The sequence below is a fragment of the Castor canadensis genome, chromosome 14 (genome assembly GCF_047511655.1).
Source record: "Castor canadensis chromosome 14, mCasCan1.hap1v2, whole genome shotgun sequence".
NCBI classification, from domain to species: Eukaryota; Metazoa; Chordata; class Mammalia; order Rodentia; family Castoridae; genus Castor; species Castor canadensis.
In genome coordinates, this window is record NC_133399.1 from 69,311,036 (window position 1) to 69,337,332 (window position 26,297).

General features: G+C 33.9%; 1 protein-coding gene across 2 annotated transcripts in view; it reads right to left on the reverse strand.

The window, feature by feature from the left end:
- Sgcz (sarcoglycan zeta) overlaps positions 1–26,297 on the reverse strand; it is a 1,041,297-nt gene that overhangs the window by 83,637 nt on the left and 931,363 nt on the right. For both annotated transcript variants that reach the window (XM_074054729.1, XM_074054730.1), the window contains exon 4: positions 14,792–14,879. In XM_074054729.1, the coding sequence (XP_073910830.1) occupies positions 14,792–14,879 (88 nt within the window). The remainder of the gene's footprint in view (positions 1–14,791; positions 14,880–26,297) is intronic.

Consider the following 26,297-nt stretch of genomic DNA (forward strand, 5'->3'; position numbering starts at 1 on the left):
TGGCTCCAGAATCCCTGACCTTCACTGTCAGGCTTTACTGTCTCCCAGACCAGGGTGAACTGATAATGAACTCCCAGCAGCAGTTGGATCCTGAGCTCCTGCTTGTAGGATCATCCAAGGCCTAACAGATAGAGTGTAAGGTTACCTTCTTCCCCTCTCCTGTCCTATCCTCATTTCTCCAGTCTATTTCATGCGGATTTCTCAAAATCACTCCCCTAAATACTTCTTGTAGCCAGAATTCCTTCGTTGTTTCCAAGAGCTCCAAACTAAGGTTATGGTAAGTACAACTTCATCCTCTAGTCACCCTCTGAGTGTACCCATTCATGGGCTTATTTATAATTTATATTAAAAAGCATATATTTGAGATTATCTTGCTACTCTGAGCTCAAATTTAACAGTACTTTAATTTTTTAAAACAATGCCCAGATATTTTGGACTTAGACTGAAAATGATATAATATAGACTCAGCTAGTTTTTTTTCAGTCTTAAACCTAGTTCTTCCATATAAAATTACTTTTCTTAAGGTAAATAATAGATTGCTACTGTAATATATCTAGAAGTGAATATCCTAGGAGATGTAAATATCAAAGGCAGAATAAAAACAGTACTAACCCTGTACTAAGTTGCAGTATTTTCCTTGTGAACAGAAAAGATTACTATCAGGGGCTATACTGGGTATGAACTTAGAGTCAGACACATAGGAAATGTTTTTATCTCTGAGGGCTACCAAGATACAGAGGTAGTGAGTCAGAAAACTACTTAAACTTTCTTATTGTTCCTTATATGAATTATGTCAACACTCAAGAGTCACCATTTAGTACATATAATGCAACTTTGTGCTTTTCAAATTATATTTGCAAAAGCTCAATTAGTCTAGTATAATATTTCTTTATTTAATTAGTTTGATTATGTCAGCTGCACAGAAAAAAAGAAATACATATATAAGTTCAAACCTATTGATGATCTGACATAGAAAAGCTTTTAGTATGCTAACATAAAATTATAAAATGGCCAGGGGAAAAAGGAATAACAAAGAGAGAATGGAAATTGGCCAGAAAGCCCATTTAAGATTGTAGTTATTAAATTACATCTAATGACACATAATATTCTTTCTTCAAAACACATATCAACTTCTATTTCAAGACTATTTGTCCATATTGCTTATACTGTGACCTTACTAACTTTTCCCTCAATCCATTAAATATTCTCCATGTAAACAAAATTCCTTGTTTTATTTTGAAATGGTATTTTGATAGTCATCATTTTCTGTGCTTAGTGACAGGATGAAGTTCTTTTGACACTAAACCAGCTTCAGAGTTTTTATACTATAAATGCATTCTCCTTTGAAACTACTTAATCTTAAGAATAATAAATTTTATTCAGTGGAGCACATTTAATTTTTAGTAGACATTATTTACATTCACTTCTTTCTCTTTATTGTCATTGTGATTTCAACAAGTGAATATAGTAGGGAATTTCTATGTTCACTCTTTTTAAAGGATGTTATACAAAAGCTGAACAAAGTATATAGGACTGCACTCCAAAAGTTACAAGCTGTTCTACGTATCAGTTTTGATTATGGGTGAAAAACAGAAACTGATTTTATTGAAGGGAGCTGATTAGTTTCATTAAATTAAAAAGAAAAACCCTCTACAACTATAGAATACAGTATTGAATGAAAGCTTAGCTACCATTATCATTTAATATTACAAACTGAGTCAGAAATAAGTTACACATTAGTTTTTTCCAAGTGTCTATCTGTATATCCATGTTGAGCTTGAAATCAATGTGGTTGTTAGGTAGACATAGCAAAAAACTCAGCAGATTCTTTAGTTTCTGTATTTGAAGGAAAAAATGAAAAGCAAGAGGGATAGATCTGAGGGCTTATTCAATATTTGTGATATATTGGAAGAGCATGTCACACAACTTAGCTAAAAGAGAAGATGACTAAATCAGATGGCACACATTTTAGTGATAGCGATTCAAGCTGTCAATTTCTGTTGACATAATTTTATCAAAGTTAAGACTAAACATTAAATGAAACTATCCTAATATCACTTTCAATAAATGAGAGTTTAGTTATTTCAATCAAAATTGTAAGAACCTGCACTTCACATCATCTTTTGTTATATATTTTATGCTATCTGGAAGATATATAGTCAGACAAGTGTCTCAGGCTTTACCTAACATTTTCTCAAGTGACGTAACAGGATCTGGGTGACCACAGATGAGTATTAGGAAGGATGCTGGTGCAAGAACAAGTCTTTATAAACTAAAATTCATAGATATTGTAATCACAAATGAAAAATTACCGTCAGTGAAAGGAAAATGGAAATCACCTAGGCAATCCAGTATCCCAGAATATAAAAATTATGAAAGACTTCATATATCATATATATAAAGAACAAACCCAATCAAGACCAAAGATAAAATAGTATAGTGACACAAATTTCTGAAAATTACACCATTAAAACCAAGACCTAGAAAAAAAACACTAGGTTTTGGGGAAAACATACAAGATAATTTAATCACACATTCCATATTAATTCAGGGGTTACTATGTGCCAAGTATAGATATAAAAAGGGTACAAAATAAATTTCTCACTGTACCTCAAGTGTAGTGTTTCCTTAAAATATGTGGCATGAAAAATATATTAACATTCAAAATACTAATAAGAGTTATATCAAAAGGACTGACATTTAGTAAGTTTGCTATAAACCAATAAGAGGTATTTCTTGATTATTATTTTGTAGTTTATGTTAATATGCAGTTGTCATTAATGTCTGTTTTTCAGTGGTTTCTGTGGATTTAATTACCCATGATCCACTGTGGTGCAAAAATATTACATGGAAAATTTCAGAAATAAACAACCGTAAGTTTAAATGCACACTGTTGCCAGGTGTCGATGACTCATATCTGTTATCTACCTATGAAGGAGATAAGAGATCAGGAGGATCAAAGTCTGAAGCCAGGTAGGGAAAATGCTTTGTGAGACCTTATCTTGAAAAAAAAAATCACAAAAAAGGGCTGGTGGAAAAGCTCAAGATGTAGGCCCTGAGTTCAAATCCCAGTACCACAAAATAAATAAATAACAAAGTAATTAAATGCATGCTGTTCTGTGCAGCATGATGAAGTCTCACACTATTTTCAACTGAGATGTGAATCTTCTATTTGTTTAGCATATTCATGGTATAGATATTACCTGCTCAACAGACATTTGTCATTCCTTTCGGGTTCTGTAGTACTTACTTTCTAGTAACCATTATTTCACTTATTAATGGCCGCAAAGTTCATGAATAATGATGCCAGCAATTTGAAATCAACATGGTTGATTTCACCTTTTCACATAAAGGGATCTCTGTACCCAAAAAGTTACGTGTTTTCAGCTTGATAAGGAGAGGAAAAAATTGCATGCTGAGGTTGTCAGGATCTATGGTAGGAATCAATCTTGTCTCTGTGAAATTATGAAGAAGGAAAAAGAAATTCATGCTAGTTTTGCTGTCACACCTTAAAGGACACAAGCTACAATGTGGTAAGTGCTTAGTTAAGATGGTAAAGACATTAAAGTTTTATATGTCAATATAAAAAATGTTCTATTTATATGGTTCAGTGCTCTCTACCATTTTAAGAATCCACGTGGATGCTGGGCAGATACCCCCTGAGGATAAGGGGAGGCTCCTGACAATCAATTTGACTTTTCTGATGCACACTTCTATGGATTGTGTATCGCTGTGTATCCACCACAGTCAAATACAGAATAGGTCCATTATCTCTGCCTCTAGACAGAAAACGTCCTTGTGTTGTCCCTCTACAGACAGACCCTTCCCCCACATGACCTGCTATTGCTTAAATGTGGATTTTTTTCCAAAGATTCATGTGTTGGAGGCTTGGTAGCTCAGTGTGGTGGTGTTGGTGTGGTGGACTTTTTTTTTAGTGGTAAATCCTTAGGTAATTGGGAGCATTCCCTCAGAAGTGAGCCCACTTAGTCCTCTGTCACTCTTTGGCTGCCTGTTTGGTGATATGACTTCTCAATCCTATACTAGTTCTACTATTTTGATAACATCTTCCATGAGGTCTTCATAGGAGCTGAATTGATATAAGCATTCCGCCCTTGAACCTTTAGAACTATAGTCTAATTAAACCTCTTCTCTTTATAAAGTTATCCAGTCTCAAATACTGCACTATAGCAATGGGAAATATACTAATATTCCACTCTACTGAAGTAGATATGAATCTTGCCACGGTCTTGTCTTTTTGAAAATGTCTTATAAATGCAACCACGTAGCAGACAAATTGCCAACTGGTTTACTTCATTCAGCACTATCAAGTTTTCATTTGCCTGTTTTGCTTTTGCTACTGCTGTTAATTGTTGAATAAAATTCCACTGTGTTGATGTACCACAGAGTATTTATCTACTCACCTGCTGAGGGAGATCCGAGTTAATTCTGTTTTTTGACCATCGTGGGTAGAGCTGATGTAAGCATTTATATAAACTTTATAGTATGTAAGTTTTCATTAACCTGGAAAAATACCTTAGAGTGGAATTCCTGGACAATGTGGCAGTGCTATGTTTAAATTTATAGAAAACAGGCAAATGTTTTTCAGACTGGTTGCATTATTTGGCATTTCCAGCAGTGGCAATTGGAAAGTTTCAGTAGTTTTGTATTCATTCTGGAATTTGAATTGTCAGTATTCTTTATTTTGGTCTTTGTAATTATTATGGTTGCTGATATCTCAGATATTTTACTGTGAAAATGTGTATGGTTAATCTTTTAATGAATAACATTTAAGGCTTTTTTCCTCAGATATGTGTATCCAAACTAGGATATTGAGACTTTGGTTGCTGATAAACTTATGGATTCAGATAAAAGTAGCTCACAAATTCTGTGAGCAATGCGCCTGAAAGTGGGAAGCATATAGACAGCCAATCAGAAAGAGCTCTGGAAGAGGAGTGAAGAAAGAAAGCTAAATTTCTTTTGCCCACATCTTCCTGTTTTTTAAATTACTTATAGTAATTAGAAAAGAAGAAAAGTAGAAGTATGGCAAAGGCAATGCGAGATTAGAAATAAGAGATTTTTTTTCCCTAAATATGATGGCATCTCAAAAGATAAGCTCTAACATTTATGAGTTATTACTGTGCTCTAATTATTTTGACAGGGGATAAAGGATGGGAAGATGGTGATTCTACCTAAGACTGATGGGTTTGAAAGCATCTAGAAAACAAGGCAGCAGACATGTGATTACTAATGGGCAGATACAAAATAAGCCATGAAAAAATAAACACATTTTCCTTTTTCTCACAGTTATTGGATAAATACATAAATCATATTTATATTATCAGACATTCCTGATTTCAGAAAGGTGTAGGTGTGGTAGCACATACCTATAATCTAGTACTTGGGAAACCAAGGCAGCAGGATGACAAGTTCAAGACCAGCCTAGCTGCCTAGCAAGACACTTATACTTTCTCAGCAAAAACCAAGTTCTGGGGGTATAGCTCAAGGGTAGAGCACTTGCCAATAATGTCCAAGGATTTGGGATTGATCCCCAGCAATACACACACACACATACACACACACAAAGACTGCTGATAACGGTGTAGGCAAAAAAAAAATCTTAGGAAAGTCTTAAGAGATTTTCGCAATACTGTTTCTCATTATAATTATATATATATATTAATATATATATTAATAGAAGAATTGCGATGATTCTCCCTTCTTCCTATGTTCAGTTGTGTATTACCAATGTGCTTTACACTTTATCTGACTTGGAAATTCTCCAAAATTACATATAAGAATAGACACAAACACCAAAGTGAAATGTAAGAGAAGAAGGCCCTGAAGTTAATAGACCTATACCACCGTAACCCCCATTTATCTTTCTCCCTTATGACCGCAATTAGCATTGTTCCCTAGTAGTTGTGCTTTGTTGTGAACTCCTCCACATCTCCCGATACTGAAGTAAACTTTTAATCTTCTTTGTACATATGGACCACTAAATTTTATTTAGTTCTGGATGTGTCCTGGGGAATTTGTCCTATACCCTTACATTTGTGAATATTATGCCCCATTAACCAAATTTCCAAGCAAATTTCTTATTAAGGTGAACTCAAAATTGCATATTCTTGTGTCAGTTATATATGGGATGCCAATGTGCCTTTAATACTGAAGTTATGCACAGGGAGCCACTTTAAAAATAAAGCTTGGTTCAGTGTATAAGCTATCAACTCATTGATTTTGGGTAAGTCAGTAACCATAAGGCCTAGTTAAATGTCTAAAATACAGAATTCAAAATCACTCTTTTGCAATTTTGTTTTCTTTTTTATTTAAAAAACTTTGTAATATGTCAATTTTTGTTTCATTAAATTTTAAACAATAAGCAACAATCATACCATAGAATTTATAAAATGGTTATTCGTTTCGTGATTAGTATTGTAAATTTGCTAATAATCAGTTCTTACATTACATTTACTGGAAAAAGCTTTTATTACTTTCTGGTTTTTTTTCTTTTCTTATTTTTTGAGGTGCTGTTTTCAAGTCCAGGGATAAGCACATGTTAGGCATATGCTCTACCACTGAGCTACATCTCCAGCCCTACTGTCTCCTTTCATCAGTATGAAGAGAGACTGGTGGGCCTAGATAGTGCTGAGATGGTGGGATATGCCACTTATGTCTTAAATGAAGACTGTTGATTGCTTTATCCTGTTACCCTCATTCCTAAATATTCAAGACAAGATTACTTCTTTGATGACTATAGGCATTATTATCACAGACCAAATTTTGAAACATATATTTTGCCTGGAAAGAGAGAAATTTCAGACATTTTCACATCAATCAAAGCATCAGTATACCTTGACATATGAAGATGGACTATTTTAGTAGATAGGTTATTTTTGGTCTTGAGAAGTAGAGGTCAGACAATGCTTTGCTGGGATGATTTAGCAAGGTAGCACAGAGCACTGTTGAGGGGAGGTGGCCTAATAGAATTGTAATGCTCAATCTATACAAGAGCATTGGGTCCCTGGAAAGAGAAAGAGCAAGCAAAGGTTGAAAATAACCAGCCAAATCATCTGTGTCAGATTTTGGTGTAGGTCTTGCAGGAAGAAAAAATAGTAGCTTTCCTTGATTCTGTGCTTTACACTCTAAAAATAATGGGGAATTTAGACAAATATTTGAGACAATCAAGTTGTTTGTAAAGTAATAACAACAAGTCACTAGGAGAAGCTAGAGGAGTGTTGGAGGGTGGAAAAATAGAATAAAAATTTTCTGTAATTGTTCAAAACATGCATACTTGATGTTATAACTATCATTATACCTGAGTTACACAGATTGAGGATCCTAAGAGTGGCACCCTTCTACTGATTATCATAGGCATCTGCTTCCACTTACATTTTTCTCAAATTGATTAATTAATATTAATTTAACAAATATTAATTCATTAATTAAATGATTAATAATGAACTCAAATTCAACAAGGCATTAATCATATAAAATGAACATGCAAGCATGAAACCTAAGAGTTTTGCTGGTCTATCCTCCATGAGTTACAGAACTCATTTTACACAAAATACTCATTAAGTTGTCCTAGACCATGACATTATTGTCTAAGTTAAAAACAAAAGGAGTCAATGACAAAAAACGTAAGTTTAGTACGTGAGAATAATCTGTAACCTTCCACTTTTTATGTGTCCTTCACCATCTGCAGTCAATTAAGCAGTTCCCAGGTGTTCACCGTAATTGCTTTAATACAAGATTACATGTCATTTTGGGGGTCTTTAAATATTTATTATAAAACTCTAATCTACATTTTTCTCCATTCATTTAGGAACAAAACATGCTGATGGTTAAAACAGATAAAATAAGCTGATTGTACTTGATGACTTATCTTGTGAATTAAATTTCCTTAAAAATCTTTTTATGAGCTAGGATTTGATGAAAGAATAAAAACATAACCAGGATGTTGATTTAGTTGTGCTCTTTTTTAACTTCAGCATTTTAAATTTTAGTGCAAAAATAATTACCTATGCTGGGGATATGGCTCAGTGGTAGAGCATTTGCTTTACATACAGGAGCCCCTGGGTGAGATCCTCAGCACACAAAAAAATTAAATAGATAAAAATAAAAACAAAATAAATAAATAAAATAATAAATAGATAAAAACAAATTAAATACATAGAAAAACAAATATATAAAAACAAAAGTACCTACAACATGTGACAAAGATGTTAAAAAACCAAACCATTTTGTCAGTACTACTGAACACTGGGGAACGTAATGCGTAAGTAGGTTCATCAACTGATTTACTCCTCCAAAGGTAACAAAGTTGCTTTTTCCTTTTAGATTTGGACTTTAAAAGACACTACAGATGATCTAGCAAAGTAGATGCATTTCATTCATAGGGAAAGCCCAAAGGCTTGATCAAGTATATAGAGTTTTTACAGGTAGATCTAAAAAGAATTATAATCTCTTGCAGATACAAAATGCATACTATGCTCCTGGGAGCATTCCAAAGCTGTCACATATATTAAGTTTCTATTCTCACATTCTGCTATAAGAGGTGGATATCACATTGTCCTTATGAAAGCCTGGAGAGATGCCTGGGATAATGTATAGCAGATCATATAGCTGAGAAGTGACACTGTTGGGATTTAGTTGGCTTCTGAACCTGTGCTATTAAAATGTATTATAATTGTTAAAGTTTTATATCCTTCCTAAATCTAGTTTCTGAGAAAATCATGATTTCTAAATAAAAATACTCTTACAACATTTTTATGTATTATGAACCTCATATGATTGTCCTTATTATTAGAGGAAAATTTATATATTTCCACATTTTAGTAGTTTTTGTTGACCTTACAATTTTAATTTTTTACAATGAATCATAATCAAATAGCCTTTCTAGCAAGCAGGTTCTGTGTCATATACTGCAAAATCTTGAATTAACTTAAATATGAGGAACTTTCAAAAATTGCATACTGGTTTATACACATCTACTGAGTAGTATTGTGTATTAATGTCTAATAGTAAGGTAGTTTCACTTAAAGTGTGTTTTTACTCAAAGCTTACATGAGTAGGTATTATTTTGCCATTGTAGGTGACTGGAAAATATTTATAAATGCTTCCAGACACAAATTATCCTATGTAATGTTCCATGAAATAAAATGTTGATGTTTCAATCAGTTTTATGTGTGTGGAAAATCTATACTAAGCTGTCCTGTTTTTGCTTTTCAATGCTGTCATTGCACCAGTTCTATGGAGAAGCGTTTGTGGGTTTATTTGTGTATACCATGGATTCTGGGGGATGTAGTAGGGTAAACAAAGCAGCTGGATCCAGTTAATTACTAATTAAGGTCTTCAGTTTTTATGAAAGGATATGAATTTTATTATTAGTTCATATTATTCCTAGAATGAAAATATCAAACCACAGTCATATTTCACACCTCAACTGGCAAATAGCAAGGCCAAGTGAAAGTAAATATCAATTAAGGAATATTTTATAAACCACATATTTCCTGCAGCTATATCTAGATGTTTATCCCTGAATTAAGTTGGAACAATAAACTTGTTGTTTGACCCCCACCCAAAATTATTTTATATAACCACAGTATACCTTAAAGTATTTTTTGTAGGTTCACGGTTTCTTCATTTGTAGAGGTGTTTACCATAGTGCACACTGTCTCTTCCAGTACCCTTGCCATTAATTCAGATGTGCTTTTTGTTCAGTGTATGTGAGAAAACCACATTTGTTCCCTGTGAGATCGTATTTGTTCCCCTAAGGTATATGAGATGTTGTCATTTGTTAATTTTTCTCAGCATCTTTATAGCCAGGAAGATCACTGTATTTCAATAAATTACTCAATGGAATACAAATGTTATGGTTTTTTAAAATAGTTACTTCAAACTAGGGATGGTATTATTCAAGTGTATTCACTCAAAACTACAAGAAAACACATGGAAGAAAGATTTCTGTACAAAATCTGAATCCAAAACTTTTCTGATTTTTCTGATCAAACAAATATTATCTGGTAATAAATTTTTTAAAAACTTGTGTGTAGGTGACTGATGGCTCCAGGAAAAGTCAGAAACCAGTCCTGAACTCTTTTCTGCCACATGTGGTGGTTATCATCCATGTCCCCTGACTTTGGTGTCCTTATAAGTCATCCTGGGCAAAGACCAGCTCCTCAAGATGTCTGAAGAAACCAGAGTCAGCTCCATTGCTGAAGCCAACTATCCCAGCTTTCACTACTATTGTGGTGTTTACCCTTCCATGTTTGAAAAAAAAACACTTGTGCTAAATGTAAATATCACTTGTTTAATATCCTAGAAATGACATTCTTTCTTATTACCATAGAGTTGGGCTTATTTTAGACAATCATGACTGTGAGCATTCAAGAAATACTGAAGAAAATCAGAAAATGAAGAATTATGGATTGTAATTCAGATATTTATAGTGACTTTTGATAAATGGAAATGAGAATATAAAAGATGAGTGAATGATTCTGACAATAACAATTAGCCGTTCCTAGGAGCTAATTTGTTCAGAATTCATTTCCCAAAACTTATTGAGCATTAAACAAGGAGGATTATGATAAAATATGAGGTGCTATTTGAAGCATAAGATTGCAGTTTTAAGTGCACTGTAAAAGTAAATTTTCAGTAGAATGACATGGCAGTTTTTAAACTCCCAATTATCCTTAATGTTTTACTAACATGATGTAGATGTTGCATTGTGAAAGTTCTTACTGTATTTATGACAGAGGCACACACAAGCAACCATTTTGAGTTCTCAAATCTACTTTTGACTGAAATCTAAATGACATAATTACTTAAAAATTTAAAAATCTATTTCTAGCCATGAAGATTATTCCTTTTAAATTTCTCAGTTTATCCTTTTGTAATTTGTATGCTCCAATTATTGACTGTTAACAAAGGCATATGAGGGGATATGGCACATTGCTTTATAAAAAATATTTTGATAGTGTAAATGTGAAAAGTATTATAGTATAAAAATTGTATGGTATAAGGAAAAACAACCCATAAGTAACACCTTATCCAAATTTGCTAAGATTGATTAAAAACAATTTTTATTCTGAAATTAACATTTCAAAAATCTACTCATAAAAGTAGATTAAATCTGATCTATTAAAGATCAAGGTAGTATTACTGGAAAATAAAAGAAAGGTAATTATCTTCACGATTTGGAGGGAAATACTACTACATTTTTAGTGAACCCCATTACTATGATATCATACATTATTGTTACTAGTGTGAGGAGCAAAGTTTATCTCAAACTATGAGACAATATTTCATTTGTACTGCCATAAATTGATTTTATTATATGTATATATATATGTATAGTAAAAAAAGTCATGAAAAATATCATGGTATCAACACATATGAAAACCTAACAACTAAAATCACACCTGTATGAAAAAGAATGTGCTGCTAGCAAACATAGTAATTATAGATGGAATAATAGAAAATTTTGACCTGGACAGTGACAGACTTGTTTAAGAAAGTTCTTGCTTTTTCTTCAAGGAGTCTGACCTCTTGGAATGTTGTACTTTCTTTAATCACTTCTCAACAACAATCTCATTCCTCTCTTTCAGCTTTATTCTAAGAAGAGAAATTTGGAGGAAGAAACTTGAGTGCATTTATTTCCTCCAAAGTTATGAAGGTCATGAAATATTAGAATCTTAGATTTAGTGGGTGAATTCTGAAATAGTCAAATTTACCATAAAGCTTGGAAATTTATAAGTTCATAAAATATTTATCAAATTATTTTTGTATCCCAAATCAAAAATTTACATGTTGTTTGATTATACTTGAGCTGGTACATATGTGTAAAACTTTTCCGGACATTTACTGGATTAGAAATCATTTGGTTTCATGTGTTGAGGATGAGTGGGGACTAGAATTAGCACTCAGTTTGCCTAGCACCTGGGTTACATGTGTTGCTGTGAAATGAATAAACATGTAAGTTTACAATGAAGGAGAAAGTCAGGGTACAAGGGGGAATGGATGTCTGCTTTACTGACAACTCTCATAATAACAGTTTGAATTTAAAATGGAACAAGTTGATAAAGCAGATTTTCTTTTTGCATATATAATGGGAATGAAATCCAGAAAAAATATTTAATGTATATTTCACTTGCAGAATTGACTATACTTTTCTAAAGTAATTGATGAACTTGGTAGACATAAGAATTGCTTTACTTAGAAAATGAAGAATAATTGACATTATTATCTATAATTATTTGTCAGTTTTGTGGTAATATATCTTTAATTATTGCCAAAGTGTATCATGCCTAAGTATTATAGTCAATACTATGTTCCTCAACAAAAACTGAAAGGGAACACAAAAGCAATAGAAAACAGTGGTTAAAAATAGTGACTTTATGTCAATATGATTTTTATTAGAGTCTTTAAAAATAAAGGCTCATGTTTTACATGGCATGAAGTTATTCAATTATATCTTTAAACTCTATGTAAAGGCAAATTCACCCTTCCGTGATTCAAGTTTAAACACATCACATACATTATATGTGAATTTTTATTACATATCCTGCCATAGTATTATATCTACCTTAACTATCTAACATATCTATATTAACTACTGCCACAGAGATATATAGAATAGAAAATCATCATGAAATTTGTAACATTATAACAGTGCGTTTGTAACTTAAATGACACCAATAATTATGATTGCTGTCATCAAAATGATAGATTCAAGATACAATTGCCTGCCATTTGTAGACACTTAAAGCAGTTCCATTTTCATAAGCTTTCAAAATAAGTGCCATTATCTCTACTTTAAAGGTGAGAAAACTGAGTCTTCAATGGAAAAGTTGTTTAGTTGGAACCATCCAAATACTAGGTTACCCCACCTGATTTGACTTCAAATATAATACATTATAACCCCAGTCACAGCCCCAGCCTACATTTTGATCCATCTCTATTTAAAAACACAAAGCAGTGCAAAGATGTAACTCACCAACAGAACATGCAAAGGATCAGATTATAGTTTGTAATTCTCACAGGATTAAGTTTATTTTGATCCACAAAAATAATTGGCTACACAGTAAACTTATTACTTAGCTGCATTTAAAACTAAGCTTAAATTTTCTTTTATTCCCAATTCCTCTTTTCTCACATTTGGCAAATATTAATAGTACATTAAAGTCAGTTTGGAGGGATGTCTAAAATATAAGCACAATATATTATTTATAGTTCCTGCAGAAAAGCATGCATGGAAATGCAAATGGTATTTGATTACACACTCTGAATTCAAACAGCTGATTTACTCTATTGGCAAGAATTATGTAGCTATTGTGTTTGACAGTGGACTTCAGTAGATTGTCTTTGTGAGCTTAATTTGCATTTTGACATTTATACTAAGGACTTTTTAAATATGAAGAATTAAATGCAAAAGAAAGTTGTATGTTACTAAGGATTCTTAAGAAAATTATGGCATGGAAAACCTGCCTAGTTTAGGAAAGTTTCTGTAAGCCTGTTTATGCAATTCTAATATGACAATCACAGACTGTCATTGACATTGAAGTTGAGGACCTGATGCTTCTGAATCAGATATGAATTGATAAGCAAGTCTCTTTTCCCTAATATTTAATAACTTTGCATATATACCCCTTTCATAATTGACACATTTTTCTTATCACAAAATAATATCCACTTATACCAGATAATAGATATCTAATTACTATTTTTATGAATTAAAAGGAATAAAATAGAATTACATTTTTAGAAAATAAAATATTCTAAAATGTTTCCCTTTGACTTCATTTAAACAAGTAACAAAACAAAAATTTTTATATGCCTACAAAGAAAATGGACACAATAAAATTCATCTTTATAAATATGGCACCTTAAATGTCATATTTTTCTATAATTTAATTTGAAATATTGAAAGCACGTTTGACTTGAATTGATGATTAAGTTCTTGTTAAAATGAGGATAACTCAGTCCTCAAAATTGTAAGATACTTTTTCCTCCCTCTCTTTTTACTATGGTGATAAAATTATCAGCACCACGCAATTTCATCACAGAACCACAATATAATATTCTAAAATTATTTTAGCATCTAGATGTGTATAATATCTTGATATAATTTTACATAGCTATTGCTGACTTTTTAGTTGGCTTTTTCTTTATATAGAATGAATCATGTAGTAATAACTTGTATTATGATATAATAATCTCTAAATTAATATGTACTTGATAATACAGAATAAGAAAAACTTTATAACATTTTGTCTTTAACTTACAACTTCTAAATCCTAAAAACCTTAATGTATGGATAATTTCCACAAAACCTTTTTAGTTAGTTGATAAACACTAACATTTCTTATACTCTGCATTGTGTAATTTCTAATTTAAATAAGCAGATAATTTTTATTAGAAAATTATTTCCTTAAATCAAAGGATACACAGAACCTCATACTGTTATATTTTCTCACATTTGTAAGTCTATTTATTATACTTTCAGAATATCAAGAGAACGCCTTTTAGGAATATGGCACATTTCATATTTCAGGAGTAATCACTAACAAAACAAATACAACTCAATCTCAGAGTAACACATTGACAAGAGTAGTAACTACAAGTAAAGGAAACCATAACTGTTGTATGGCACATCATGGCAATTGAGCATGTAAAGGGAGGTCTAGTGATATATTAGAGGAATAGTACATCTTTATTCACCCAACTTAGATTCCCACAGGGTTTTAAATGCAGTAAGACGGTAGGAGTGCATTTGAACCCCAACACTCACCGACAGTCAGCTGTCCAGTTAGCTGCCCCATGTGATTTCTTGCATTCACTGTCACACTCCTGTCAGACTGTAAGACCAGTGGACTATCCTGGGAAACATGTATAAAATAAATAAATCAAGTAGAAGACATACATATTATTCAAACTTATATAAAATTATACTGCATCCATTTTGGTATTATCAAAGTTCTATTTATTTGGGCAGTTTTTTTTTTACACATTCTAAGCATTAGCTGAAAAACGTAAAGTAGTTGAGTGCCTCATAGTAATTGCATGGCTGAATAGGAATGTTTTCATTTTTATAAGCAGGCTATAACTATTAGATGCAAGCATTTCCAACTCTACTGATTGTTGTAAACCAAAGGTGTAGTGACACTCCACCTCCTTTGCTTTATAGTGGAAAGAAAGAAATATGGAATATCAACTCCCACATATACTCTAGATCCAAACCCAATGGGGAATACCCTTCTGAAGTTTAACTTGTAATTTTAAAACTTCAGCTTAAATGAAACTGACAATTAGCTCCTAAGGGTGATCTCTGTAATAACAGATTCATTCAATCCCTGAGTTTCCAATCTCAATTTATTATTTAAAGTGTATATAACAAGGAAAATTTATTTTGATGTGCTGTGTTTACTTTTGTTTTGTTGTTGTTCTTTGCTTGTTTTTCTTTTTGTATTTGATTATATCACAAGAGGAAACATCCATGAGACAGGGACCATGGCACTCATTTGCACAGTTTCATACCCACTACTTAGCATACTTCTCAAAGAAAGCATTTGCTAAGAATCTGTTGATTAGTATAGAATTGATACTACCTTGTACATCTACCTCATGTGGAAGTGCTCCAGGAATCATAGAATGGCTTATGTAAGGTAGAAGTTCTCTTTTGGGTTATATAAGTCTGGTTAAATGTTGATTTTAGTTAGTTTAGCACATAACAGTAAAATGGTTTATTGGAGGACAATGCCATTGCCTTAGGAGTTTAGGGTTTCTATCATCACCTACTTCAGAAAATTGATTTATAACTACCTGCATTCCCATTTCTGTGATCTAAGAAGTAACTTAGCTTCTGATTTACAAATTGTCCATTCATTTGTCCAACAAACATTTATTGAATATTCCCTGTGCAGAATTAGCTTTCTAAAGGTTGGGATATTTCAGAGATCAAAACATACAACAATACTTGACCTATTGTAGGTTGTCTCCTAGATATGGAGATTTGATGAGAACCTCTCCCGATACCATCCTTCCCATCCAGGTAGACTTCTGTACAACTTCTACATCAATGCCATTACACAAGTGTTCTGTATATGAGGTATACAAAAACTTATCCAAGATTAGGATTTGGAATTTGTGATTAGGATATGCATAAGAGACTTTACAGACATTTTCCTCAAGATGTTTTGAGCCTTTATGACTAGATGCAAAAATACCCACCCCCCCACACAAAGAAGCTGAACATGTATGTATGTATACATACAGGCATAACACACACACATGCAAAGGCACAGATACAGCACACACAGGCAACACACGCCCATACCCATAGGTACATACAGGCAAAACACACAATAGTTTATTTTCAAAAGTAGGTATTGCTAGTGTGTACAAACTATGACTTTACAATTTGATTTTAAAAGTTATTTTCCATAGTTTAGGTAATATATTTTTAAACCATAGTTGCACAAAAGTACTGTAGTTAATTGCATTCTCTGCCTGACTCTTATTACAACTTAGTTCTTTCTGCTGCAAATAAAATTTTCTTTCTACAGCAAGAAATATGCATCAGTCTTTTCTCCTGAAGTACATCTGTTCTTCAGACATTCATCTTTGAAATTATCAAGAGTATCTTAAATTAATTATATCATTCTTTTTAAGTGATATGTTCAAGTTGTGTATATAGCATAGATTGTTGACTAAGGACTGTTTGCAAACAGCTATCTTATTCTCAGTATGAACACTGATGTATCTTATGTAAAGAGAATGTTTTGTAAGGCATACATGAACATAAATTATTGCATCCAATGCTGGCAAAATTTAACCAAATTAAATAAAGTTACTTTGAATGGAAGAAACATGAAGTCTACAAAGCAACTTTCAGTTCAAAAAATTGTGAAAAAATATATTGGTTGAATTTGCATTTATATTCTTCTAATATTTTATGATACATGAATCTGTTTAGATTTTTAAATTTAATAATACTATACTTTTCATTTGAATTACTGGATATATTATACATAAATGTCTGAACTTTAGCATAATAAAACACTATAATCATTTATATAAATACACTATGTATGTATATATGGAATTTATGCACTATGGAGTCATAAGAATTATTGTTTTATTAATTATCTTAAGACCAAGGTTGAGTATTTCCCCTCATTTATTAGGGAAACAGACTTCATTAAAATTGAAAGTTTAATAACTGTGTATCTTTTCTTACAACATCAATTTACTTTTCCTTAAGCCAAAGGGATCCTATTGAAGTTCTATCCCTGGCAAACTTCCCCACTCTTTACATTATTACTCTAAATTTCCTCTCAGAATTAAATTTTTGTATCCAGATTAAAAATTTACTATGTTAGCATAGCAATCTCTGTACTTACTAAAACTATAAACATAGAGCTATTAGAGGTAATGAGCAATTCTCTATACTGGATTCATGTGGACTAAATTATATTTTACTTATTTTTGAGAATGTGATCAGGTGAACTGAACCAAAACCAAGTAACTATTTCTGATAAACAAAATCAATGCATATAAGAGTATCATTTTCATCAGCAAACATTTTCCATTATCTATCAGCATGATGATACCCTTGGTGATTAGAATCACTGCTTATACATGTTAGCCCAACACATGGCCTTTTACACAATATTTACTTGGTGATATCCTATCACACACAGATAGGATAAAAATGTATGTGGTGAAGATGATGACAAGGTTTTTAGGGATTTATTTAGTGGGGCTCGCAATCTGGAACAATTTATAAGTCTGATGCTAAACATATTTTATGTGAGAATCAATACTATGGAAGTACCTCTTACCAAAAATACTGATATCAAGATATTTCTTCTCTACCTGAAGAATTGAGTACTCAGTAGGTCTTTCTGTTTTCTATTTCTCTAATGTCCTCTACATGATAACATAGCCACCACTAATCTCTTATTGCTTTCCACTATCTTTATATTCTTTCACTGTATCCCTTTATATTTTTGTGTTCCAAAACTTAGAAAGCTAGTATCTGACTCTAGAATTAAAACAGATGAAGTAGTACCCTCTTACAGTTTATAATTGCTGAGAACATGAAGGGGAGAACGTTGGTGACATTTTCTCATGGAGTAGGAATAAGGCTCTCCTGTAAAGATAATAATTGGTATGTAATTCTGCACAATATCCTAGTATAAATACCTGTGGGGTTTTTTGAGAAAGAAAAACATTGTTTTTGAATTCAAATATCTTTCTTCCAAATCAATAAATCCCCCATTACAGAGAGAGGGTATTTCGCCATTTTCTGGAGCTGAGTTGTATCTTGGTTTTTTTTCCCCTTTTATTGTTGTGCGGGGTGGGCTGTGTTGTAACATTTATAAAGGTTCTTATGATGTATCAAATATATCATATTAGAATTCACCCCCACCACCACTCTTCTTTATCCCCGCTCCCCTGATTTCTGGGATAGTTTCAACAGGTATTATTTTCACATTTACATACATGTGTATATAGTTTTTGTACCATATTCACCCTCCTACTCCCTTTCCCCACCCCTTCCCCCTCCCACTGGTACCAGCTCCCTGCCTCCCTGGGCAGGACCTGTTTGGCCCTCCTGTTCTCTGGTTTTGTAGAAGAAAAAATTTTAAAAACTTACATCTTTGCTTGTTTGAGATAATGGTATCTACATGGAGTTTCCTTGTATCTCGGCTTTGATTCTAGAAGATATACTGTCCTCCATATGCTAGTTCTGAGACAATGCAGGTATGAAACCCAGGGAAAAAAATAATGACAGCATTATGTGAGCCTTTTGGGTCCACTCATTACAATTCTTTGGTGCACATGCTCTTCATTCTGAGCCCTTGATTGTAACTTTGCTAAGGGTTACAGAAAAATCATAAAATGTATTCCTCTCATCTCAATATTCTTGTGGTAATAATGTGAGTGATAAAGGCAAATATGGTTCCTTTCTTATTTCTGTTATCTTCCCCTTTTATCATAAGTACATATTGAGCATCTGTAATGTGTCCAGTAATCTGCTAGCCATTCCATGACAAAAGTATCAAATGAGACACTATTTTCTCAAGGAATTCATAGTCTAGAAGCCGACACAGGTCATAAACCAGATAAACAGAGAAATAATGTTACGTGTCATGGGTTATGGTGATAGAGATGTCACTTATAGGATATTAAATTTACTGATAGGAAGACATAAGAATGATGGCATATAAGGGATTTAGCTACAGACGATTATTCTCTCCAGCTTAACTATTACATTTTAGGAGAAAAATCAGTATTAGAAGCAGCAGAGTACATTTACTGGTACTTTATCAGTACCAGACACTGTTCCAAATGCTTTCTATTTAAGAGCTCATCTATTTATGATGCTTTAATTAAAATCACCCATGAAGGGTCAAGACCCTAAAATGGTTGTGACACAGAGTGGCCCCAACTATTTGAACTGACCTCTTGACTTAGTTAGGCTACATTTCTATTCTCCAGGTTTTCGTCTGAAAAACAGGAGAACAGTACATAATCGCTGGGTTTGTTATGAGGAATAAGAGAAAGAATTTAAGCAAAATGTATAAATCTGTGTTTAGCTTCTGTTGGGGGCACTGTAGTGTTTTGTTTTATTATTTCTTCACTGGTATACTTATGGAGAAGAAACTGACAGAGAGTTGAAGTCACTTTGTCCCAATCACACAACTAAGAAATGACAGAAACAATATTTACATATTCAAACTGATCAATTTATGTGTATAATCTGCTGTCATTCATGCACTTCTCTCTTGGGAGTAATTTTTTTTGGCAGTACTACGGTTTGAACTCAGGACCTGTGCTTGCCAGGTAGATGGTCCACAGTTTGAGTCACATCCCCAGCCATTTTTGCTTCAGTTAATTTTCAAACAGGGCCTTTTGTTTATGTCTGTGTAAGCCTCAGACCAGATCCTCATAGCTGTACTTCCTGGTAGCTGGGATGACAGGTGTGAGCCGCTACACTGAACTTGCTGATGGAGATGAGATCTCCTGGCTTTTTGCCCATGCAGGTGTCAAACTATGATCTTCTTGACCTCTACCTTTGGAGTAGCTGGGGTTACAGGCATGAACCACCACACTTGGCCTCTTGGAAGTAATTCAATTCTAAGTTTTCTAAATTGTCAAACCAAAATCTGAAAATGAATGCAAAATTAAACAAAATATAGCTTAAGATTTTGTTAAGACTTCTAAAAGAAACTTCAGGTATATGCAAAATACCTTAACATCTAAGACACAGCTCCATAGTGTCATCATTCAGGATTTAGTAACATGGTCTGGTTCATCTTCCTTTATTTTGCCTTCTCAGGTTCTGGATAAGTATATTCATTTACAGTATCCCATCCTGTCATCTGCCCTCATGTTTGAGAAGGTATCAACTCCACAAATTGCCTTACTCGGTAAGAATATCCTGTAAGAATATCCTTAGTAGTTCCTTTTGTTCAGTGTAGGTGGTATAGATTTGATATACTGGATTTTATGTAGTACCCAGGTAAGATTTCGTGTTTTCACACATAGAAGTTATATAATTTTTCAGTATTTGCACATTATCCTCCAATGCTCCAGTCAATCTCAGTATCTAGTCAGAAATGTGTCTTAAATCCAATTTTTCTATCTTCCTTGTGCCTACCCTAGTACAGAGCAGAAACTTGCATCACAATAACCATTTCCTCCTCACATTGATTTTTATATCCAGTGTTATTTTTCTAAAATATGTTTAAATAAAAATTTATTGATATGGTTGAATAAAAGAAAAAGGAAATAAAGTATTTATTGATTGCTCATTCCTAGCTTAGAAATTTTCACATTTGTAAAATACAAAGTATTTTATAATGACTCAATTTATACTTTTATAACTCTATTTCATATCACTTCCTCCTTGCCAGAGTTGCCCAGATTTACCATCTTTCTAAGATACATGCTGCCACTTCTATTTATCCTCACTTTCTGCTTCTTATGCTGAAATTCATACCTACTTCTCATTATCTTGTCAAATTAGAGGTATTTTATCCATCTCAGTGCGGTTATATCCCCCATGAAACCTTCCTCTTCCCTTAGAATTAAAATTCAGCTCCTACCCTTCCCTTCTCTAATAGTCAGTACTGAGGTCTTTTATAGTACTTGTCACAGGTGTTTTGTCTTGATTAATCATTCATGTGCTTGTGTCCTCCATTTGACTGGACATGAAACTCTAGTGTGTTGTCAAGTCCTTTTTCCCATGCGGACTTTTGAAAATATAGTTTGTGTCATGTTTGACATACAGCTAAATGCATGTTGACTGGATGAATTGAGCTGAGCACATTTCCACATATGCTACATGTGTTCATCGGGATTTGTGTTCAGATCACAAAACACAAAACTCTTACTATGCTCTTTCCTTCTCTCTTTTCTTCTTCTTCAACATATTTTTGCCCAGGATCCTAGGAAGCCATTTAAGTGGAACAAGTCATGTCACATTATGATTTGATATGTATTCATCATCTTTGTGCCCAAGGCAGTCACTTCATTTCTTTCAATAAGTATTTGAGTCACTTAAGAACCCTGAAAAACAGGTAAGTTAAAACAAAAACTTTCATTAATAAATATATTACTTAAAATTTCATTTCCTTCAGAATGTAAATTTTTTAATTATTGAATTTTGTGTTTTAAAGTTAAACTATTGGTTGTAAAAAGGAACACATCTATAACTGTTCATCCAACTTCCTCAGTTTCACAGTGCTGACTGTTTAACCAGAATGTGTTGTTGTGTCTGACAGATAGTATTTAGGCATGATCGACTTTTATGTATTTCTATTTTAATTCTGTCATTGAGAATTTCCAAGTGTGGTTCATTTTCTATTATAAATGATCTCAGGAAGACACAGGGTGGGGGCTTGGTCTGCACAATAGGAGGAGCTCAGTTTCTGAGGAAGACGTCCTAGAGCTGAGGTAGGGATGCATACCAAGGAAAGGACGACTAGGATCAAGAGGCCTTGGGCAGTGATGCCAGTGAATTTAGCGACATCTCTGTGGAGGACAGTGCTGGCAGTGCAGTGGTAAAGTGCAAAGTCCTCAAGTTGTGACAGGTATCCTGGTCCTTGACGCATCTGTGGGAAACAGTGCTGCATGTGCACATCTGTGTGTTTATGCACCTGTTTGCATGTGTATGGAGGATACTGGTTAAAGAGCAAAAACCAAGATCCCTTCTGAATGTCCTGTATTTATGTAGGCTAACATGAAGCAGTATTTTTAATTTATCAGATGCGTCCTGGTAAATATGGTTTTTGTAGCTTTTGTAAACTATTTAAAATGCTGGAAAAATATTTTTGGAAAATATTGTCTTTGGATTTTGTAGGGCATTCCTAACTACAGTTTTCTGTGGTCTGCATACCAGCAGTAGATTAGCAAATATTTCGTTCTTTCCATCCCAGATAGGGTCAAAAACTCAGGCCAGTACCTTGGGCCACTTACTGTTATAGATGTTCAGGCCTGAAGGAGACAGCAGCTGCCGTCCCCAGAAGGAAGAAAATGCCTGAGGTTTGTCAGGAAGCTGTTGGGACAGTACATTTTATAAAGGACCCCTGCTCCCTGCATCTTCTGAGGACAGCAGTCACAGCCTGAGATTAGGAAAACACGTCAAAGCACAATGGCCAGCTGGTTGCTCACCCCTGGCATGTGTGAAAGTCCAGTTCATCCCTGAGCAGTCATTCAGCATCCAGTCCTGTCTGGTCTCTAGACATTTCTAAGATCTAAGAAAACCTCTTTATAAGAGAGCTGTAATGACCTTCTAAAAGGTGACATTTTGTGTGTTTTCACCATCCTGTTCTTGATTTGTGCACATGAATAATGTAGCCATGAGGCCTGTTTGGTCTACAAACAAACATCTTGGCCACCTGTAATGACAAACCCAGCAGTGGGACAGGCCTTCCTCACACCTGCCCTGCAGGACCTGGTCAGTGTGACCAAACAACAAATCCAGCCTTTTCCCTGGCCTTCTGTGGCCTGCCACCCAAACCTGGTTGCAGGTAGTGGTCTCTGGTCCTTGCAGCTAAGCTAGGTGATGCTGCCTTGCAATCATGCCTGTGGTTACTATAGAGACAGAGCCATGCTGGGCATGGAGAGTCACAATGTCTGTATTGTGATTGTTTCCCTGTTGCTCCAAGTTTTGCAACTCAGCATTCTGGTTTAGCTGTGACTCAGGGTCTACTCTAGCTGACTTTTGTCAGCTACACCCTGTGTACCTGGGTCTTAATAGTAATTCACTTCTGTGCTCAAATGCAGACATGTGTCCCTCGCCATCTACAGTGAATGTCTGCTGGTCAGAGCTGTGAGGAGTGGTCCCTGTGGTCCTGGTATTGTCGTGAGATTTTTTGATGAATGTGTAGCACATTCATTCAGTTAAATATGTCTGGGAGAGACTACTTCAAATGCTACCCACAAAAAAAAAATAGTAAATGTCATTTTGGAAGCTACAGTTAGGATTATCTTCTGAGACTTTGAGATGACTTTTTTGTTTTCCAGGTTTTTAAAATAACCTTTTTTTTTAAAAGTTAATATGTCCACTACATGAAACAAATACACGAATTAAAGAACAAAATCATCCATAGCCACAAGCAGTACAATTGGAATGTCCTAAATCCTGCATATACACACAACAATCCATTTTAGATAACTGAGATCATATGATCTGTGCTATGCTTTTCCAATCATTGTGAATACTCACCAACTCAAGATCCCAAAGCTACATGAATATTTTGATAACTAAGAATATACTACACCAACTCAATCTGTTAGGAAAAAATTTAATACTATCTTCCTTGGGGACAAAAATTTCACTGAAAGACATAAATGGCAATAGGCCTCTCTCTAGACAGAATTATTGGTAACGATGCTGCATTCACTTAATGCTCCATTTACAGTGAGACAAAGCAGCAGAGTACACTAGGCATAGTTTTTAAGACAGTACACTATCATATGTGTACTATTAAAATATTAGCAAGCAGGCATGTTCCCACTGAATTAATGTATCCCTATAGCACACCCAGAAGATACCTACACATCAATGGCTCTTATCAAACTGTAAATCTGAGTATACCTGCACATAACTCTCCCTGTAGGTTTTCTTCAGCAGCTCTCCTGCCAGCCTAATGGACAAGTACTACTCACATTTCCCAGAGGTCGTGACAATTTCATGTCCAAGATGCATCTTTTCTGTTGATTATAACTTATTTACAAGTTGGCTAATTCACTAGCTCTACTTTTTACCATACACTGTCACCTCAATCACATCTATAAACTTGATGTTGTATAGCAATGCACTTTGTGCACAATGAACACAAGTACTTTACCAAAAATGCACATACAGCCTTTTGGTAATAATTAAGATCCATCTTCTAGATGTGGAGATATTAGCAAAGAGCCTCCTTCACCCCTCCAGTGACTAATTTCAGGAATACAAGGAGTCTACAAGGTGTATTAATAAAGGTCACTCTTCCTAAAAATTAACAAAAGGACATTTATGTAGGGATCATTTCCTAATTCTACCACACTTTGGGCATTAGGACTTATCCTTTAATACCCATCAATACATATAAAACAATGGCTAGACAACCTGAACCAACCTAAGAGGCACAGAGCATACTCTCTGAATACTTCCTTCCCTACCCCACCCTTGCGAACGCCCCGTGAATAGTTGGAATACTCTTCAAGATATCAAGTTTAACAATTCCATTCCCAAAATGCAACCATTCCTATGAAGTAACAAAAAAAATACTGAAAGTGCACTAAGTTAGCCCTCTATTTTTATATTATGCACTTTTAAACATCTAGAAAGACTAGATGTCGCCCCAAAAGGACTTAAATTTCCCAACTACACACAGTTGACTAAACTGCACATACCTAACAAAGCCTGTAATTTGAAAGGAACGATCTAGCCAATAACCTTCCCATCTCTATCAAACCAGTTGCCAGCTTTATGCAGCTGTAATGTTTCCGGGGAATTTAATAATTTCACTTCCTAAATGGTTTTAAGAACAGTTTTTCTTATGAAAATCATTCTTAACACAAAGTGTACTAACTCTACTTTTGTCATCTCTGGCAACCTCTTTAACATCTAGAAGGCAGACTAGATGTTGTACATTAGGATGTGTCTGGCCTTTAATTATACTATATGCATAGAAAAATAAAACAAAATGCGTAGACATAAGGAACAATCAATCTTGCTTCACCAAACACACATTGGTATAAAACCCTTTGTACTTTTTCTCTCTCCCTCTCTGAGCCAGCACAAATGTAACGTATAATGTTCAGAAAAGTGGTTTCATCATTCCAGTTCCAAAAGACAATATTATGAATTTAACAAAAGGGTACCTACAAAATGTGTTATTTACTACCTCTAAGTTTAACATACATTGTGCACTTCTAAACATCTAGACAGACTATATGTTTGAAATAAGGACTTAAGTTCATCTACTATATACACAGAAGTGCTGAATAACTACACATATGCAACAATGGTTATATATTTGAAAGCGTCTTCTAAGGAGGAGCGTTCTGGTCTAGAACCCTTCATTTCTTCTACCTACTCCTCTCCTGCATCACATGTTATATAGATCTGTGCCACACACAGATGTTACAGTTTCACTTACAAAAAGTTCTTTCCAGAAGACAGCCTTTCTATAAATTTTAACACAAAGTACATGTGTTAGTTTACCAACTCTACTTTTGTCATACATAGTTAATACCTAGAGACTAAATATTATAAAATTAGGACTCATTTGTCCAGTATATACACAATATATGCAGTACAGCAAAGTTAAATGAAATGTACATCACAAACAGGGTAATGGATGCACTGAAATTTTCTAGCACACACTGATAAAATACTTTTTGCAGTTTCTTCCCTCCCACTTCCCTCAACCTAATGAAAAAGCCCAGACAGTACACTGTTCAGAGGTGATTTTGCAACTCCATTTCCAAACACAGTATTTCCCAAGTTTTTAAAAGCTATTTATATATCCTACTGCTTTTAAATACATCAAGCAATTCTAAATGTCTAGGACTAGATATTTCATATATGAATTTGTCTGTTACGCACACAGCACTGGTAAATAACATTATACACATTGCAATGATTATAGTGTTTGGCCTTGAACTATTCCCTCCTTACTTCTTTCTCTTGGCCTTTAAACCAGTGAACAAGTACAAGCATAAAATGTAATACTTAGAGATAGCTGAACAACCTTATATCTGAAAGTTATTTATAGAGTACAAGCTTTCCT